General features: G+C 43.5%; 1 protein-coding gene across 10 annotated transcripts in view; it reads right to left on the reverse strand.

Annotated features, from left to right (window-relative positions):
* BTBD11 (BTB domain containing 11) overlaps positions 1-19,919 on the reverse strand; it is a 445,015-nt gene that overhangs the window by 115,302 nt on the left and 309,794 nt on the right. For all 10 annotated transcript variants that reach the window (XM_032493388.1, XM_032493389.1, XM_032493393.1 and 7 more), the window contains one exon: positions 1,661-1,810. In XM_032493388.1, the coding sequence (XP_032349279.1) occupies positions 1,661-1,810 (150 nt within the window). The remainder of the gene's footprint in view (positions 1-1,660; positions 1,811-19,919) is intronic.

Raw genomic sequence — 19,919 nt, forward strand, 5'->3', positions numbered from 1 at the left:
TGGAGGCATCTCATGATTTCAGCGGCTTTATGGAAATGGAAGCACAATTTCTAAATTCAGGTGCCAGGAAAGTAACTCTAGTGACCATAAGGACCCCCTATGGCTTGAACCAACTACTGCTTCCCTTTTCAGAGGCTCATGCCATATACTCAAGGGAGGATGCCTGTCCTGGGTGTACTGGGAATACTTGGGAAGAGGCACAAGTTGCTCTTAACTGAATCCATTTACAGTTAAGAATTTTCTGGAATTTCACACCAACTCATACTTTAACATTCTCTAGCATTTCTGACATCAATGTACCAGTCCCACCCAGAACTAACACACAGCTATGTCATTTGACAATCAGTTGGATCACAAGTATATACAGTTTTATTTCCCTCTGGTTGGCCAGACTCAGAGAGCTCAGCCCTGAATTAGGGGAGATGCCTGCCTGACAAGTCATTGCTCAAACTTGGGAAAACCCAACCTTCCTGACAATTCCTCTCCTCTCTCCACCTTTCTGCCCCTTTCTCTCTCTCCCTCCCTCTTTCTCCCTATTTCCTGAGGGCCTGCTACATGCCAGGCAGTATTTTTGATGTTGGGCTTACATCAATGAACAAAACAAATATCTCTACTCTCTGTGAGAATATACTGTAGTAGGGAGAAATAGACTATTTAAAATAATGAGTAAACTATAGAATGTGACTTCAAGGAATGGGGAAGGCAGTGATTGCTAATGGTTATCAGGTTTCTTGTTGGGGTGATGAAAATGTTCTAAAATTGATTGTGGTTATGGTTGCATAATTTGGCCAATATACTAAAAGCCATTGGATGGTACATTTTAAGTAGGTGAACTGTATATGAATTATATCTCAGTGGAGATGTTATTAAAAATTAGAGAGTATGTCATAGGATAACTTCTGGGGAGAAAGGTAAAGCAGTGAAGTAGGAGAAGGGTCCTCAGGGTGTTCTAATTTTAAATAGGGTGGGCAGAGAAAGCTTCGTTAAGAGGTAACATTTGGGTGAGACTTGAAGTCAATGAGGGAACAAGCTATGTGGATAGCTGGGGAAGAGAGTGGTTCAGGAAGTGGCAACAGTGAGTGCAAAGGCCCTGAGGTATGCCTGCTACGTTCAAGGAACACCAGGGGCCAGTGTGACTGGAGTTCAGTGGGCTTCGGGAGAGAGTGGAAAAAGATGTCTGAGGGACACAGGTAGGGGAGCCTGGACACAGTTGTGAAGACTTTGGCTTTTCCTGCGGATCAGCTAGGGAGTCAGTGGAGGATTCTGAACAAAGGAGAGATGTGATTCGACATATGCTTTCAGTGGATCCCACTGTGGAAATCAACAGTGTTAACAGCATTTACAGTGTGCCAGGCACTGTGGGGGCCCCTTTATGGGCATTAGCTTGCTGAATTACAGCCACTGCACCCTAAGTGAAGTATTATGACTTTCTCTATGTTATAGAAAAAGGAAACTGAGGCTTAGAAAAGGGTAGGAACTTGACCTACATCAGAGGAGAGCCTGACTCCAGAGCCCTCGCTTTCCCCATGGCCATCAGCACTGATTTGTGTACACAGCAGGTGCTCAATAAAAGCAGTCACCTGGCTGGTGACAGAGCACTGTCCTGCAGGCAGCTGGCCACTTGGGCATAGAAAGGGCAGGAGAACCAGCGTTCACTTACTCAGTTCTGCGATGCTGCCCACACGGGTGGCCAACAAGGATTGCTCGATGGTCCTCAGCTCGGACTGGCTGAACATGGGCAGCTCTCCTGGCTTGCTGGTCCGCTGCGGGTCTCTGTGAAGGTTCAGGCTGTCTGGCAAGCAGAGCACTCCTGCAGTCAGAGGGGAGAGAGAATGAGAGGAAAACATATTGTTATATTTCAGCTAACCAAAGGAGGGGGCACAAAACCTTGCCCAGCCTCAAACCACATCAGAGTTGGTACCACAAAGCCAAAATAGGAACCAAGACTTTGAATCCTCTTAGAAATAATGTCCAGTTCTTTTAAAAAGTCTCCTCTATGTCCTGACCTGCTGATTTTAACAAACACACTAGCATTCACCTTTATGCAGACATTTCCAAAGGAGACAAAAAATCATTTCCTCAGACCTGCCAGGGATTCTGTCCACTGACACCTCTTGAGAACCTAGTGGTCACTGTCCCATTCTCCCTCCCAGAGGCAGCTGCTGCCCCTGGGCGCCCTGCAGGAAGTCTCTGCTGGCAACCTCCTGAGGGCATGATTTACCTGCCCAGCAAACTTAACTCTGGGTGGTTGGGCTGTTATCTGTTAGAGAAGGCTCTGGCTTTCTCCATAGAGCTATGTCAGGAGGTAGAGTCCCATGGATTTTTGTAACCTGTATGATGGGAAATTCCTGGAATCCAGCTATTTTCATTCCTTCCTTTCCATTCCATGAACATTTAGCGAGAACCTGAGACCTTACTCGGCCGATTATTCAGAAATATTCACTGTTCCCTTCATCTCCCCTACCTCCATAGGCTAGACTTGCTCCCTTGCTCCTTGACTTTGGACTTAATGAACTTTGGCCAAAGGTATGTTAAGAGACATGATGGAACCAAAGGCCTAAGAAGCACTTGTGCAGAAGAACTTGCTCTTTTGTGTTTTTACCATCATCATAGAAAAACATGCCCTGGTTAGCCTGCTGGTCTAAGAAGGGTGAGAAAAACATAGAACAGATCTAGTACAAACCTGCAGCTTAGAGCTGCCCCACAAAAGCAAATGCTAATTTAATATACCGTTGAGACACTTAGGTTGTTTGTTACTCAGCATTCTTATGGCAATAACTAACAGGTAAACTTAGCAAGTGTCAGTCACTGAGGAGACAATGAACAAAGCAGGCAGGTGTTGTGCTGTGTTAGGGGCTGAGGATACAATGATGGACAGAATTCACACACTTCCTGTCCTTGATAGGGTCACAGTCTAAGCAAAGGAGACAGACTGTTACACACATAACTACAAAGCCACATGATACATGTTCCATGGTAGGAGAAGATGAGCCAGAAGTTCCTGGCTCTTCACTGATGTAGATCATCCATAAAGGATGTCTTAGCAGAGACCTGAACAAAGAGTAGTTGTTAACAAGTTGGAAGCACGTATTGAGTGCCTACTGTATTCCTACCCCTGCTAGGCATTTTGGAGATGCAAAAGAAAACATATTCAAGTAGTGTATAAACTCACTGAAGAGACAAGACTGCCAATGACACAATAAATTGGGAACAATAAAACAGTATCAATATACAGGGGCTGAATTATTTAAGCCAACTGTCAGGGTGAGGGGACAGAAAGGCAAATGTCAGTAGTTCAAGCCCACTCCTCATTCTGCTTAAATCTCAAAAGCTCAGCAAACAAAGGCTCTGCCTTTGAAGATGGGCAGGTATGAGAAGGCACCCATCACACACCCCTTCTAGCCTCTGCTGCCTAATTAATGGCTCCAGACGTACTGAGCCAGTCACTTGTTCCTGGATGTTTCACCTTCTCACCTAACAGGCTGACACAATGGAGAAGGCAACCATAGCAGATGTTTTTTTTATGAACAATGAATCATGGATGAACATTGCAAATGACCATGAGATTTTAATGTTTCTATAATCAGGAAACTGGCCAAGTAAGTTTCTGAGATTGTTCTCTAACCATTGTTTTTCAAATATTTTGGACTCAGAATAAGAATGTATTTCACATCATTCCCAGTACACACACACACACACACCCCACGACCACTATACACACTTCTAATGTTTTCCATGAAAAATATTTTCACGGAAAATAATACTGACCCTTACTATGTACAAGGCACTTTCAATTCTTTTTCCTTTTCACTTCTTTTCTACCTTACCAATAGAAAATGCTGCCTGCAGCACCAAAAGTGATTTCATGGCCCACTAGTGGGTCACAACTGGCAGTTTGAAAAACACTGTGAACTGGGCCAGTTCACAACTTGGCACTAATGGGGCAATACAGATTCACCATTCACTGGGCACTACTCAGTGCTGTGTTGGGCTCCACACGGGATGTAGAGATGACCGAGAGGCGATCCTTGCACTTCAGGAACCCTCAGCTTTTCAGGAAAGACGAGACCTTCTCAGAAATGCTGGTCATCCGAGGCCAGCCTCCTGTCTGTCCCTCTCCCTCAACAGCTGAGTCACCCCCATCACCTCAGGCAGTGACGCCTGAGTCATCCTTGCTTCCTCCAGTTTGTGCACCTGCCCAGACATCTAGTCAGAAGCCAAGTTCAAGTCGTCATTGCTATGGCAACCAATGTTGGGCCAAGCCCTCATCTGATGCCCTAGATGTTCCTGATCAAATTCAGACATTTACTACCCTTAATGGCAATCACCACAGAGGACACCAGATGACCATGACCCACTGTGATAATTGGCCCAAGGTTCAGGGGATGAAACCCTCCACTAGGGAAGGGAGTGGTGGTCAGGGGGCTTCACATTAAAGGAGGTCTGGGAGCAACTTCTGAATATCAGGGAGGTAAAGTTCTCTAATTAGCAGTACAAATGGACCTGACATGTACTTACAGGACTGCTTTCTTGGAATCTGCACTATATGCAGCAAGTTCTTATCCCAGACCTGCATGTGAAACATTGCTTCACATGTTGGTTGAGGCACAAGCAAACAGGTCTTGGAGTCTGGAACCCAGAGCTTCAGTCCTGGCTTTTCCATTTCCCATTTGTTTAACCTTGGGCAGGTCAGACAGCTTCTCTCGACCTCAGTTTCCTTTTCTGTGAAATGAGGGTGTTAAGAATGGCTTTGTCTCCCTCAAGGTGTTGCTGAGGGTAGGGGAAGAAATGAGACAAAGTGTACTGAAGTATTCTGCATGTGCTGAGCAGTAGTAGGTGTTCAACATATCTTAACTGAGATGAAAATCAGTTAATGTGCCTAAGCCCAGCTTTGGACTTCTTTATCATAAGAATAAATAATTTCCCTTGAAATTATTCCTCCTTCTTTTAGAGGGTTCTGAAATTTAAATGTGAAAATATAATTATTCAAAGAAGCTTTGAAAGCTAGATTACTGGGATTTGGGGAATCTATAATTGATCTATTATGCAAAGATTATATGCCAGGGTTTTCCTGTTTTCTTTTTCTTTGAGGACTCTATATGGGGTATACATATAAAGTAGAGGGTTTTTTTGTATAAAAATCAACTAAGTCATTAAGAAAGTCTCAGCATCATATTTTAGTGCCAGTTGCAGGCCTGAGTTTTGGTTTATGCATCAATTTCCACTATTAGAGTCAAGGACAGCCACAGTCTTGTAATTAAGACTCAAGTTTAAAGACAGGGGAAACTAAGATTCAAATATGACTTTGACTGCAACTAAGGGAATAATTTCCTTGAAAAGCAGGCGATTGTAGGAGAGGGTCCACAGTGTTGAAGGGGTCATGGTCTTCTTGAAATTCTATTACTTTGGGCTGAGTGGTACATTTGTCTGAGGGGAAATCCATTCACGTTCTCAAAGGGGTTGGCAAGTCCTAAAAGATGATGAACCAATGCCTTTGAATGTTCACATTTACAGCCATAACCAATACAGGCCTCACTGGCCATAGGTGGGACAGAGAGGCCAGGCATGACTGTAGGCTCTTAATGGAGCTATGCTCCAATCCTGCGCCCATCCCCTGGGCAACCTGGACAAACCACTTCCCAGATCCCCAGGCAGCCTCTGTGTCTGCAAAGAGATGTTAAAATATCCACTTCATTGTTTTATTGTGGTGATTAAACAAGGTAAATACTTAAGGCCACTAGCCTACAGTAAGCACTTACTAAATGGCCTGTTCCCCAAAATGTGCAGTTTTGTTTATTTAATGTCTGGATTCATATAGTCTTGCAGATCATCTTTCCAAAGTCTGTGTGACTGGAGACAGACAACTTTTTGGTTAGGTCATTTAGAACAGAAAATGTGAGAACTGTTCCACTGGGTGGGCCCTGGGGCCAACCATATCGAGCATTCTGTCTCCCATGGGAGTAATCAGGGCAATTCGGTCTCCCTGAATACCCACCTTCCTATGTTCATAGGACAGCCCCTTGGCAAATATATCATCTCCCTCCTCTCAGCTTTTCTCTGTATCTCCATTCTATCACTGGACCTGGATGCTGTTTCCCACCAAGAGAAAACTAAAGAAGACAGCCATCAGCACTCATCCCTTCTCCCTTTGGTGTTGATGGTAATGGCAGAGGAGGAGGCTACGTACGTCTTGGCACCCTGGACCCAGGCTTTGGTTCTGCCTTGTCTGTCTCTGGCTGTGAGAAGAGAACAGACTCCTAAGTCCTGCCTGCCAAGCTAGGCCTTGTTTTCTGCTAAGTTATCCCCGGAATTTAAAGTGGAGGGCCCTGGCACCAGTCCCAGCTTTAAGAATTGGGAAGGAAGCAGCTGGGGTGCAGCAGACCAGCCCTCGAACTGGCACCAGACAGACCTGGCCGGGTTCAGATTCCTGCCTTGCCGTCTCCCAGCTGTGTGGCCCGGGACTTGTGACTTGGCTCCTCTGAGCCTCTGTTCCTCTCTCTGCAAAATATTTGATGCTATCTACCTCCTAGCATGGCTGGGAGACCATAATGGGATAATCTATACGGACAACCTGGCACAGAAAAGAGAGTCAATAAATGTTTGCTAATAATCCAAGTGAAGTTCTTCGAAGCTAAAGATTTAGGAATTCAATAACAAGGTGCCAGAAGGCTTTCTTTTACTGTTCAATTTATTAAGAAACAAGATAGGAAATGATCAGATTTTTAAAAATGTTTGCACCATCGGCTTGGAAACTCCATTTTATTTTAAGAGACTTGGCAGCGGGAAGCAAATTCAGGACTGCCTTGGTGAGCCCATTTGTCTGTGGGAGCCATGCCATTTTCCAATTAGATAAATCCAGACCATGGTTCATTTTTTCCCCTATAATGAATTATGTTCAAAGGGAAAATTCTTAGGAAGTCTGAAGCTAAACCATCAAAAGAAATAAGAGGTAGACACAAAGATGGAGAATTTTCAGAAATGGATTCAATAACATGCCCACTGGAAGAGGCTGAAGTACACAGGAGGAATGAGCATGACAACCTTAAAAGAAGACAAAGAAACCATGGAGCACAGTGGGTGAGCCAGAGTTGGCCTGGGAGTGTCAGGGCAGCTTCCCAGGGGAGCTTAGTGCTGGAGCTGGGATCTGGGGAAGCAGACACCTTACAGTAGAGTTGAAAGAATGTGGACTCAGGAGCCTGAAGGAATGCTCGGGTTGAACTGCACCTGTACTTTGTCACAGCAGTGTCACCTAGGGATGCTATTTAGCCTCCCTGGATCTCCGTTTCCTTCTGAATAATATGGGGAGGGTCACAGTGTAATCCTCATAAGGCCACTGGAAGATTAAATGAGTTAATACATGTAAATCTTGGCCCCTATAAATAGCTCAATAGATGTGATGATGATGATGATTAGAGAAGGACATTCCAAGGAAGAGCAAAGACCCAAAGACATGGGCTCTGCATATGAGTGACTGGAACCGAGGGTACAAGATGGGATAGAGGGTGCAGAAGGTGGGAGAAGGAGCTGGACCAGGAGGCAGGGGTGGACCATGGAGGGCATTGGGCCAAAAAAATTCTGGACTTAAAATCTAAACCTTTACCTTCCAGCCATGTTTCTCTTCCTCCCCTTTCATAGCTGAAAGCCTAGAAAGAGTGGTCTACACTCACTATGTCCATTTCTTCCTCTCCCTCATTATCACTGTACTTGTTCTCTCCATTTTTGATGGGTGCCCAGCAAGTTCATGTTCATCCTTCAAGGCCTAGCTCAAATGCCACTTTTGAGATCCCAAGGCTCAAAGAAGTTCCTATTCTTAGGAAGCTCCCAGTCCAGAGAGGAAGATTCTGAGACAATAGGAAAAGTGTACCCACTGTGCCTGCTGGGTGTTGAGGCAGAGAAAGGTAGGGACAAAGTAGGGTGGGGTCACCAAGGAAGAAATGGCCCAAGATGACCACATAGGTGGTCCTCTCCATAAGAGCCGGATGCAGCCAGCTTTCCCTTGAAGGCAGCTCAGGAGTGAAGGAAGCTAATAATTAAAGTCTGGGTAAGGGAGTGTCCACCTTGAGAGCAGGGCACAGAGGCAGCCATGCTGTTAGTAAGTCACTGTACGTGGTACATGGCACAGAGACAGTGGGGCATTGCTATGGCTCTAACACTGACCGTGTAAGTAGGAAAATCTGCAGGAAAACAAGGGGAAAGATACTCTGTTCATTCATTCATTCAGTGAGTATTAGCCGAGTGCCCGCTAGGTGCTAGGTGTAGTTCTAGGTACTGAGGATCCAGTAGCAAAAAACTGGAAATCCTTGCCATCTTGGTATGTGTATTCCAAACACATAATGAGAATATGTAACCAGTTGAGTAGTAAATGCCATGGAGAAAAATAGAGCAGGAAAGGAGGATCGGGAGTGCTGGGTTGAGCAGCGGGGTCACATGGAGAAGGGGACATTCAAAGAGAGACTTGCAGGACATGAGCATGTGAGCCAGGCTGGTATCTCGGGGGAGAAGCAGGTCAGCAGAGGGGGTGGTAAGGACAAAGGCCTGAGGGCTGGGCTTGGCTTGTTGGAGGAAGGAACAGAGAAAATGGGGGAAAGTAGTAGGCAATGAGGCCAGAGAAGTGGTGAGCACAAACTTGGGGGAGTCTTGTGGGCAACTCTGGACTTTAGCTTTTACTCTGAGAGAGATGGGAGCCCCTGGTGGGTTTGGAATAGAGGAGGGATGTGATCTGGCCTTTTTTGGAGGGGGTCACTCCAGCTGGTGGATGGAGAACAGACTGTAGGGAGTGGCCTGGGCAGAGACAGAGTGGTTATGGTGGAGATGGTACAAAAGTGATTCTCAGTACAAAGAGAAGGAAAAGTCGATGGAGTTGCTACTTGGGTGTAGGGGGCAAGAAGAAGAGAGGGGACAAGAACAGCTCCAAGGTTTTTGACCAATACAATTGAAAGGATGGATTTACCATTTAAGGAAATGGGGAACACTGTAGGAGGGTCAGGTTTGGGGAAAAGATAAGAAGTTCAGTTCTGGTCACGTTCTACTTGAGTCAGCCCTTGGACACCCATATGAAGACGCTGAGCAGGCTTCCCTGCTTTCTCCCCATCTCCCGTGATGCAAAGCTGCATCATGTAAGCCCCATCGTGGTTTGTGCTTTTCCCTCACTCTTTCTTCTTCCCTGTGACTAGCGAGCATGGTTAAATATCCTTACAAAAATTTTGGTTACCTCCTTTGCCCTCCCTCCTCTCCCAGAGGTCTGTCTTTATTGCATTATCCTTTCTACTCCCCGTAGGCTCCTGAGCCATCCATCTCGCAGGGGCTTAAGAGGAGAGAGAGACTCATTTCCCCAATTTTCTCATCTCTGTGGTGAAGTGCACCTGGGGCCTTGCAGGGCTTGTGAGTATCTGCTTTGGTCCTTGACTCCTGCTAAGAGGTATTTTATGTTGGGCCAACTGACATCCTTCAAAGTCCAACAACCCCCATTTCTGGGCTCTCTGATATCTGCCTGAGATCCTTCAGCCTCATCTCACAATAGCTCAGGCTGGTTTGTTTTAGCCCACCTTATTATAAACCTCACCGCCCTTCAGGGACTCTAAACCTCTTACCTCACCTACAACCGAAACAGAGACTTGTGTTCAAGCCGAGCAGGCACCTTGTTACCCTACCTTATAAAACACCCCAGTAACTGGCCCTTGGCACTCACACAGGCACCTCACGTCTGCGTGGCCTGCTGTTGTCTATGACAGCATACCTTAATAAACCCCTTTCTATTCCCATACTTTATCTCTGGTAAATTCTTTTACCAGCCCTCACATCACCATGTCACCAACTGGCTGCTGCACTGTGCCCACAACATTTTAGACCTCCACTCCAGCCAGGTCTTGGGTAGCTGTGGAAATGTGAGAGGTTGGTCAGATTTTGGAGATCATCTGGCTCCCAGGACCATGGACTGTGGCCATTTGGAAGTTCTCTAAAAGCATCTATTTCCTTGTCCCCTTGCACAGCAGTGACACCTGTGGGCACAGTGTCAAGTGGTGGTGATAAAATTCAGCCCTGGGTGCGATGGGGGTGTGTGTTAGACTGTTTTGACTTAAAAACTAGTCTTTGACATTTCAATTAACACATGGCAACAAGTCAGAGTGAAATAATGAGGACGTAGCTTTCTGGACAGTGGAGACTACTGCTCTTCATCAAGGTGGCCATGTATCTTCCTCTTGAACACTTAGAATTCAAATGCATTCATCAGTCTGTCCACTCAACACTCATTTATCCATTCATCCATCCAAACTTCTGCTTTTATAATGGCTCATCCTTTAATTAATTAAAGAGTAATTAATTAATCAAACAACTTTTGAGCATCTATTATGTGTTATATATTATGCTGCGCAGTGGAGATACAGCAGGAAACAAAACAAAGTAGTTGCCCTCATGGAGCTTAACCCCCATTCATCTATCTATTTATCCATCCACTAACTTTCTTCCTTTTCTCCCTTCCTCCCTCCCTCCCTCCCTTCTTTCCTTCCTTCCTCAGTCCCTTCCTGTACTACTCCTTCCATCCATCCATCCATCCATCCATCCCATATAATGTGACAGACTGGGACTCTAATGAAAAGTAAGACATAGACTCTGTCCTTAAGAAATCCGTAATCTAGTGGCACATGTACACATGCTCATGAGTGTCCCAGGTGCTGTAAGAGAAGCTCGCACATGCTACACTGAGGGCACAAATAGAAATGGAATATTTCACATGAGTGGTGTGTCAGGAAAGGTTTTATAGATGAACTGTCCTAGGACAAGTACTGAAAAGTGAGCCCATGTTCACTAGGTGAATTGGATGCAGTTGGGGGTGGGGAAGAAAAGAGAATGGGAAAGGGCAAACCGGAGGGAGCAGCAAAAGCCAAGCAAGGCACGGAGGCAGGAAAATTCGTGGTGCATTGAAGGGACTGTGATAAGTTCTTTTTATACATTACTGGATTGGATTTGCTAGTATTTTGTCCAGGATTTCTGCATCTATGTTCACAAGAGACATTCATCTGTAGTTTTCTTTTCTTATAATATTTTTGTCTAGTTTCGGTATTAGGGTAATGCTAGACTCAGAATGAGTTAGGAAGTACTCCCTCTGCTTTTATCTTCTGAAAGAGGTTGTAGAAAATTGGCATAATTTTTTCTTTAAGTGTTTGGTAGAATTCACCATCTGGGCCTAATGCTTTCTATTTTGGAAGGTTATTAATTGTTGATTCAATTTCTTTAATAAGCCTAGTCAGATTGTCTAATTTTTCTTGTAAGTCTTGCTAGATTGGGTCTCTCAAGGAATTGGTACATTTCACCTACATCATCAAATTTATGAGCATAGAGTTGTTCATTCTATTTCTTTATTATTCCTTTAATGTCCATGGGATCTATAGTGATGTCCCCTCTTTCATTTCTGATATTAGTAATTTCTCTTTTTTTTACTTAGCTAGGCTCATCAATTTTATCAACCTTTTCAAAGAACCAGCTTTTGGTTTCATTGATTTTCTCTATTTCCAGTTTTTAATTTCATTGATTTCTGCTCTAATTATTATTTCTTTTCTTTTGCTTATTTTTGCTTTAATTTTTTCTTTTTTAAATTTCCTAATGCAAACACTTATAATCTTGATTTTACATCTTTCTTCTTTTTAAATACATGCTTTTACTGCTACAAATTTCGAGCACTGCTTTTGCTGCATCCCACAAATTTTTATGTTGTGTTTTCACTTAGTTCAAAATATTTTTAAAAATTCTCTTGAGATTTTTTTTTCTTTGACCCAAGTGTTATTCAGGAGTGTGTTGTTTAGCCTCCACGAATTTGGAATTTTCCACCTATCTTTCTATTGATTTCTAGTTTAATTCCACTGTGGTCTGAGAACAGTCTATTCTTTTAAAGTTGTTAAGGTGTGTTTCATGTCCCAGAATGTGGTCTATTTTGGTGAATGTTCCATGTGAGCTTGAGAAGAATATGGTTCTCTGTTGTTAGATGAGGTAGGCTGTAGTCCATTATAACCAGTTGATTAGGACTTGTACTATGTCCTTACTGATTTTCTACCTACTGGATCTGTCCATTTCAGACAGAAGGGTGTTAAAGTCTCCAACAATCAGAGTGGACCTATTTCTCCTTGTAGTTCTATCAGTTTTTGCCTTTCTTTTTACAAGGTATGTTGAGATTATTTTAAGCTATGTCTTTCCCAGATTAATTTTAATTCTGAGTCATTAAGTATCTGAATATGGTTTGACTAGTGAAGGTGATCATACTAGGAAAAGGAGGAAGGAAATGATGGGCAATAGGAGTGGTAAGGAGGTACATATTCATTTAAGAGAACTTCTGAACTAATTATTTGAATGTGTAGTATGTACCCTGAAACAAATTCACCTGTACCCTTACCTGTTGCCAACTCTAATTCTACCGTGTCTCACTGAGACTTGCTTAATAAACACAAGCTGAATTAATGAACGAGTCCTGGGTAGAGTTCTTGATGGAAAACAAAGATTAGTAAGAAAGGTGTTAATGTATCATTAACACCCCACTGAGTATTTCTCCCTGTAAGAGATAAAAAAGGGGGCTGAAAAATGGATTCCACATCAGCTGTCAACAATTTTATGCCAAGGACAAATATTCACAGATTTCTTATCCCCAGGATGTCTAGAAACATTTCCAGGTAATTGTTAAGGGTACCTTCTACAGTGGAAGCCTGTGTACTTGGCAGGTTTCCAACTAGAAATCTCTTTCCAACGGAACTTCTGCAGAGTAAGAGCATGAAGATCATTTATATTCGTAACAAAGGCCCCCAAGGCCTGTAAGATCCTGAATCACCCAAGAAAGATTAAATCATGTTCAACCAAGCTTTAGTGTTAAGTATATTTAATTGTATTCTGAGTCTTCAAAGACTGATTATCTTTAATTAAATAGCCTTGTGACTATAGACTTATCACTTATTTGATATGATATAGTGAGGATAGGATCTTTAATTTAAAGTTGAAATACCCTATGGCTGACCACACAGAATGAGAGGGGTTTGTGTGTGTGTGTGTGTGTGTGTGTGTGTGTGTGTGTGTGTATGTGTGTGTGTGTCTACAGGCATGAAGGAGAGTAGGCCAATATTTTGAGAGCTGGCTAAAATGCTTCTGTTAACATAGTGTAGATGTTAATGGCACATGGAAGCATAAATCTGCCATCTGCAGCAACGCATGTGTATGGTGATATAAATAACTAATAGGGCTTTTACAATCCATCGAAAATACAAAGATTACTAAATTGGCTTTTAAAAACATTAGAATCCCATTAGGTCAAAATTCAGCAGCTGATTACAGAGCAAAATAAACCTCAAGAGGACTCTAAATTCTCATTTGTTGCCGCTGTTAAAGGTACTGCACTTTTGACAAGGCCATGGGCCCCTGGGGAAGGTGAGCACATGGTCTTTGTTGGCCAAGAAGGGGGCCTATCCAGCTATACATCTGGATAAGGATGCTTCTGGGGAGATGCTTCCTCCCAGCACCGTTCTGGCAGTTTTATCAAGAAATATGTGATGTAGCCCAGATATAAAGTCTTTCAACTTTTAAAATTATGGCCTACTCCCCCCAAGACGTCTTTTTGGTTATTTTCTTCCCTCCCCAACCCCAGCGCCACTATATTCGCTGTATCTTTCATTTTTTGTGTTCTAATGCTTTGACATCTGGGTTTGCCCCTCCCTGGGCTAGACGGTTCCTAGACACAGCAAACAACATGCCAGTGAATGTGCTTTCCCAATGCAAACCAACCAACCCAGAGCCCATACCCACAATCACCTCCGTAATCAGGCTCTTATGCTCCAGGCCACCATCTGCTGTAATCATCCCCCGGCTAGGTACCTGACAGCCAGGGACAGCCCCCACACTCCGGTGCCCACTGAAACGAGCCAAATCTAAACCTGCTTATCCTGCCTCCCCAGTTTCTTTGCTCAGAAACCACCATAAAGGGTCTTGTCCATGTTTCTCCCTCTCACTCTGTCTCCTGACCCTCCCCCATGCTTCCCCACCTGGGATGCTGGGCCGCCTCCTCTCCTCTTGGGAATTGAGAGTAACAGACTGTCTTTTCAATGGCAACTGTCTTCCAATCTGCTGGCCTCACTGTACCTCAGATTTTCATCATATACAAATATTGTAAAATACCCCACCCTCGAACCCTCCTACACTGCTGGTGGGAATGCAGTTTGGTGCAGCCACTATGGAAAACAGTGTGGAGATTCCTCAAAAGACTAAGAATAGACTTACCGTACGACCCAGGAATCCCACTCCTCAGCTTGTATCCAGAAGGAACCCTACTTCAGGATGACACCTGCACCCCAATGTTCATAGCAGCACTATTTACAATAGCCAAAACATGGAAACAGCCTAAATGTCCATCAACAGGTGACTGGATAAAGAAGATGTGGTATATTTATACAATGGAATACTACTTAGCCATAAAAACCGACAACATAATGCCATTTGCAGCAACATGGATGCTCCTGGAGAATGTCATTCTAAGCGAAGTAAGCCAGAAAGAGAAAGAAAAACACCATATGAGATTGCTCATATGTGGAATCTAAAAAACAAACCAACAAACAAACAAAAACAAAGCATAAATACAGGACAGAAATAGACTCATAGACAGAGAATACAGACCTGTGGTTGCCAGGGGGGCGGAGGGTGGGAAGGGATAGACTGGGATTTCAAAATTGTAGAATAGATAACAAGATTATACTGTATAGCACAGGGAAATTTACACAAAACGTTATGGTAACTAACAGAGAAAAAATGTGACAATGAGGGTGTATATGTCCATGTATGACTGAAAAATTGTGCTGAACACTGGAATTTGACACAACGTTGTAAAATGGTTATAAATCAATAAAAAATGTTTAAAAAAAATAAAGACAAAACCAAAAAAATAAAATAAAATAAAATAAAATACCCCACCCTATGGAATTTTAATAGCATAGACACACTGTGTATCTGTTTCTGTACTAGGCTCCTTTGGAGGGTCACAAACCATTGCAATTCCTAAGGGGTTTTTTGCCTCCCAAGAACTAATTTTCACCTCCTTGGCTCTATATTGCCCTCCTGGAAAATCCACAGTGGACCAAACTAAGATGTACATGAGAACAACTTGGAGAGTTTTAAAAGGTAGTGATACCCGGTCTCCATCCCAGACCAATGAAATCAGCACGTCTGAGGGCAGGGCCCAGGTACTGGTGTTTTCTCAGCATTCTCCGGGATGATTCTCATGGGCATCCAAGTTGAGAACCTCTGAGTTAACCCAGATCACAGTGGCTGCCCCACTGCCAGGCCTGGCCCCCACACACCACATTTACTCTTATAGATAAGAAGAACCATGGGAAAAAAACACAATGACGCAGGGCTCTGTGGTACTTTCAAACTTCTGAGAGCTCTATCCTGTCTAGGGGCAGGAATTTGGTATTTATGTGTAGATATGTGCTGGACAATAGTTATAATCATCTGTAGTAGGCTGAATGGTGGTCCTCAAAAGATATGTCTGTGTCCTAACCCTGGGACATCTTTTATTTGTGAAGAGGGTCTTGCAAATGTCACTTAGGATCCCAAGAGGAGATCATCCTGGATTTAGGTTGGGCCCTAAATCCCATGACTTGCGTCCTCATAAGACAAAAGCAGATGCTAGTTGAGACACAGAGAGACATAGGGGAGGAGGCCATGTGAGGATGGAGACAGACTGAAGTGATGTGTCTACAAGCCAAGGGAGACCAAGATAGCCAACTGCTGCTGGAAGCTGGGAGAGAGGCATAGCACAGATTCACCCTCAGAGCTTCCAGTCCTAATTCACCCTCAGAGCTTCCAGTCCTAATTCACCCTGCCAACACTTTTTTGGATTTCTGGTCTCAAGAAATTTCTCTCAGAGTTGTTTTAAACCACCCAGTTTGTGGAAATTTGTTACGGCAGTGTTAGGACTAACTGATCTCTCTGTGATTTTAAATGCCTCATACTGCCTGGAACAGTCTTGATCCCATGACCACCTTCTCCACTTCAACAACCTTCAGTGGCTCCCTACTGCCCAGAAGATAAAATCGAAACTTCTTAACCAGGCCTATAGACACCTCTGCGAGCTTTACCTAACCCAGCTGTCCAGCCAAATTGCAGACCACTTCCAAAGTGACAGAGGGGCTCACTTTCCTTGATATGACTCCCCACCTCCATGCCTCCCCTCCCACGGCTCCTCTCACCCAGAACGCCTTCCCTCAGCTTTCTACAGGGAGTGATTGCCACCCATCTTCAAGGCACGGCTTAAATGCCACTTCCTTCAGCAGCTGCCCCAGAGATCCCCAAATGGCCGGGACTCCCTCCTCTTCCCACAGCGGGGTGAACTATGGAACTTCCGCATCCGTTCAGTGTTGTGGTGAGATAATGATACTGACAAAAAACAATAGTTAAGATTTTATACGGCACTTGCTACGTTCTAGGCAAGTGTTTCACGTGTATTAACGATTTTAATCCTTACAATGCCTCTCTGCAGTTGGTATTATTACTACTGTTTTTAGTTTACAGATGACAAAACTGAGGTGTCTGTGGGCACATACACACACTCTTTCCCCCTCTATGTGTGTGTGTATATATATATTTATACACATACACACACGTGCACTCGTATATGTACACATACACATATATACACACACATTCAGTTGTCCATCCTTCCATTTATTGTGTGTGCGTGTGACTGAGTGTTTTCTCGTACAAAGATATGTGCCACAGAGAAAAATGACACAGCTTCTGCCCAGGAGGAGCTTCCTGACAGATGTGAATACCCATTTTGAAAATCTGTGTTATTTGCAGATACTAACTAGTATATATAAAATAGATAAACAACAAGTTTCTTCTGTATAGCACAGGGAACTACATCCAATATCTTGTAGTAACCTATAATGAAAAAGAATATGAAAACAAATATGTCTATGTATATGTATGACTGAAACATTATGCTGTACACCAGAAATTGACACATTGTAAACTGACTATACTTTAATTTTTTTAAAATGACATTTAAAAAAAAAAGAAAATTTGTGTTCTGTGATTTGGAAGTGTGAGTCATGAAAGATCTTGAAAGCTGGGAAGCCTCTGACACCACTAAATCCAGCTCCCCTCAGTCAGCACAAACATTTCCTGAGTGTCTACTATGTGTCAGGCCCTGGGCATGATACGGTGAAGCCACAGTCACTCATGACGAGAACTTAAGTCACACTAAACTCTTTATTTTAGAGATGAGAAAACAAAGGTTTAACCAGAGAGGTTAAGTAACTCTCCCAAGGTCACACTAACTTGGTTTAATCCCATTTCTGGATAATGAAAAGCCACTTCCAGTTCCAGAGATGAATTACCAATTTTGAAAGAATTAGCAAAAAAAAATCCTATATAGATAATACCATGTGGTATTTGTTGGTTTATTTATTTATTTTTGTAATGGAGGTACTAGGGGTTGAAAATCAGGACCTCGTCCATGCTAAGCACACACTCTACCACTAAGCTATACCCTCCCCCTACTAATCAAGTCATTTTAAGATAAGCAGATTCTCCTGGATTGTCTGGGTGGGCCACAAAGTTCCTTTAAATGGAGAAGAGGGAGACAGAAGAGTCAGTATCCACATGATGCAGTGTGAAGGAGACTGGACCAGCCATAGCTGGTCTTGAAGATGGAAGGGGGCCATGAGCCAAGGGATGTGAGCAGCTTCTAGAAGCTGGAAAAGGTGAGGAAAGGGGCTTTCCCCTAGAGCCTCTGGAAAGAAATATAGCCCTGCTGACATCTTAATTTTGGCTCATTGAGACTCATTTTGGACTCTGACCTCCAGAACTGTTGGAGAATAAACTTCTATTGTTTTAGGCCCCTCAGCTTGTGGTAATTTGTTACAGCAAACATAGGAAACTAATGCTCCCTATAATTAGACTGAGCCTTGCAAAACTCCTCAGGGTGCTGGGGGCCTGACGGAGTCATTCTGAAATGAACGTCACCCATCCTTCCTCAAGTCCAGACATCTAATTTCACTTTAAAACTTAACTACTATCTGTTCTCAGTCTGGACACCTTCTCAGCCTTTGCCTTTCCCCCCACTGGGGAAATTTCAGCATTTAATGAAGAAATAGAGATGACCAAAGAATGCCATTTTTCATAACTTTCTTCCTCAGTTCTTCCAGATACTCTTCTCTCTGCTTTAAGATCATTGTCTCTGGCACTTTATTTTCAGAAATGCTCTTGGCGTTCATTCTTTGCAGCCCATTGAAGAGGTGACCTTGGGGGCCAGTGTTGCTCTCTCCGTGGCCCCCAGCCTCCCTGCATTTTTCAATTTCTGTTTGGAGACTGTCTTTTGCTTTGGGGACGTGCTTAACACTCAAGGTCCTCCTGATGCAGAGGGGAGGGAGAGGGGCTTACAGAGTAGGGCCAGGCTCTGTGTTCTGGCATGAGAAAGGGGAATCAGTTCTGCCCACTAGGGTCAGAGAATTGAGGTGGGAATGAGCCACTTCCAGGAGAAGAAAGGATGCATCCACCACCTCCAGGGAGGGAGATGGGTGACAAATGGCTCCTCTGGGGACTCAGAGAATAAGAGCATCGATTTTTCTGACACTGAAAAGCTGTTACTCCTGGGAATGTGGATGATTATGAGAAATGGCTCATCACCCAGCATTCAACAGAATATTCACTGAACTTTCTTAGTGTCAGGTTTTGTATCAGGAAGATAGATGATGAAGATGATGGTGATGGTAATGATAATGATGATGATGGTGATGATAATGCTGATGGTGATGGTGATGATGGTTATGATGGCAGCTAACTCACTATGTGCCAGGCACTGTTCTAAATATTTCTCATACACTCACATATTTTATATCTTCAGGTGGTAGGCATGAAATATTTGCCCAATCAGTGAATAGAGACTTACTTGGTCCTTACCACTCCAATCTCACAACTAGGGGTAGGATGTGGTAGACTAAAATGAAGGGAAGATGGAAGAGGAGAAATAGAAACAATAATTGTGTTAGAAAAAGAGTAGTGGTTAGGTATATGGTCTCCAGAAACACCTGCCCAGGCTTAAATCCAGCTCTGTTTCCTATTAACTCTCCAGCCAAATTAATAAACCTTTCTGTGCCTCAGTTTCTTTATTCATAAAGTGGGGGTGATCGGAATAGCATTTACTTCACGGGGTTATTTTACACATATCCATACCAGAACAGCATCTGGTACACAGCAGATGATCAAACCTGTGTTTCTTGTTATTGTAAGATGCTCAGCAGAATTTATCTATGCCACTCGAAGGCATATTTGGTTGCTTCGGTTTCCTAATTTGGCTTCTTCCCCAGACTAGTTCTAGCATCTAATTAGGAGTCTTTGCCGCCTCCATTCTTGCTGCCATTCTGGACAATAACATCCTCGCTTCTGATTAAACCTGATTTTCTATTGTGCATCTTTATCTTTCCCCAGCCAAGGAAGACTTCAACAAAGAGATGACACCTGAGCTGAGTCTTTAGGAACATGTAATTTTACAAAGAGAGGGAGTTAATCAAAAAGGAGGAAGTAGCTGGTTCGGCTAGAGGGAGAAAGCAAGGGAGGGAGGTGCACTCCTGGAGAAATGCTGGGGAGCAGGCTCTACCTGGGGACAGGGCAGGAGCCCAGATGGCAGGAGGCAGAACTACAGGATGAAAAACCTTGACCATCACATTAGCATTTTACAGGTTGGATGGGAGCCATTAAAATTTCTGAAAGCTTCATAAGCCTACAATTGTTATGCACATCCTAGGGGGTAGTGTTTCCCCTAGTGGGGGCATTAGTACCAACACAAATTGTAGTTGTAGTAATGATGGCATTAATAGTCATAGCAGTGATAACAGTAGTAGGGGTAGTATCATTGTGGGAACTGAAACATCATCATCATGATCTTT

This window comes from Camelus ferus, chromosome 12, assembly GCF_009834535.1.
Source record: "Camelus ferus isolate YT-003-E chromosome 12, BCGSAC_Cfer_1.0, whole genome shotgun sequence".
NCBI lineage: Eukaryota > Metazoa > Chordata > Mammalia > Artiodactyla > Camelidae > Camelus > Camelus ferus.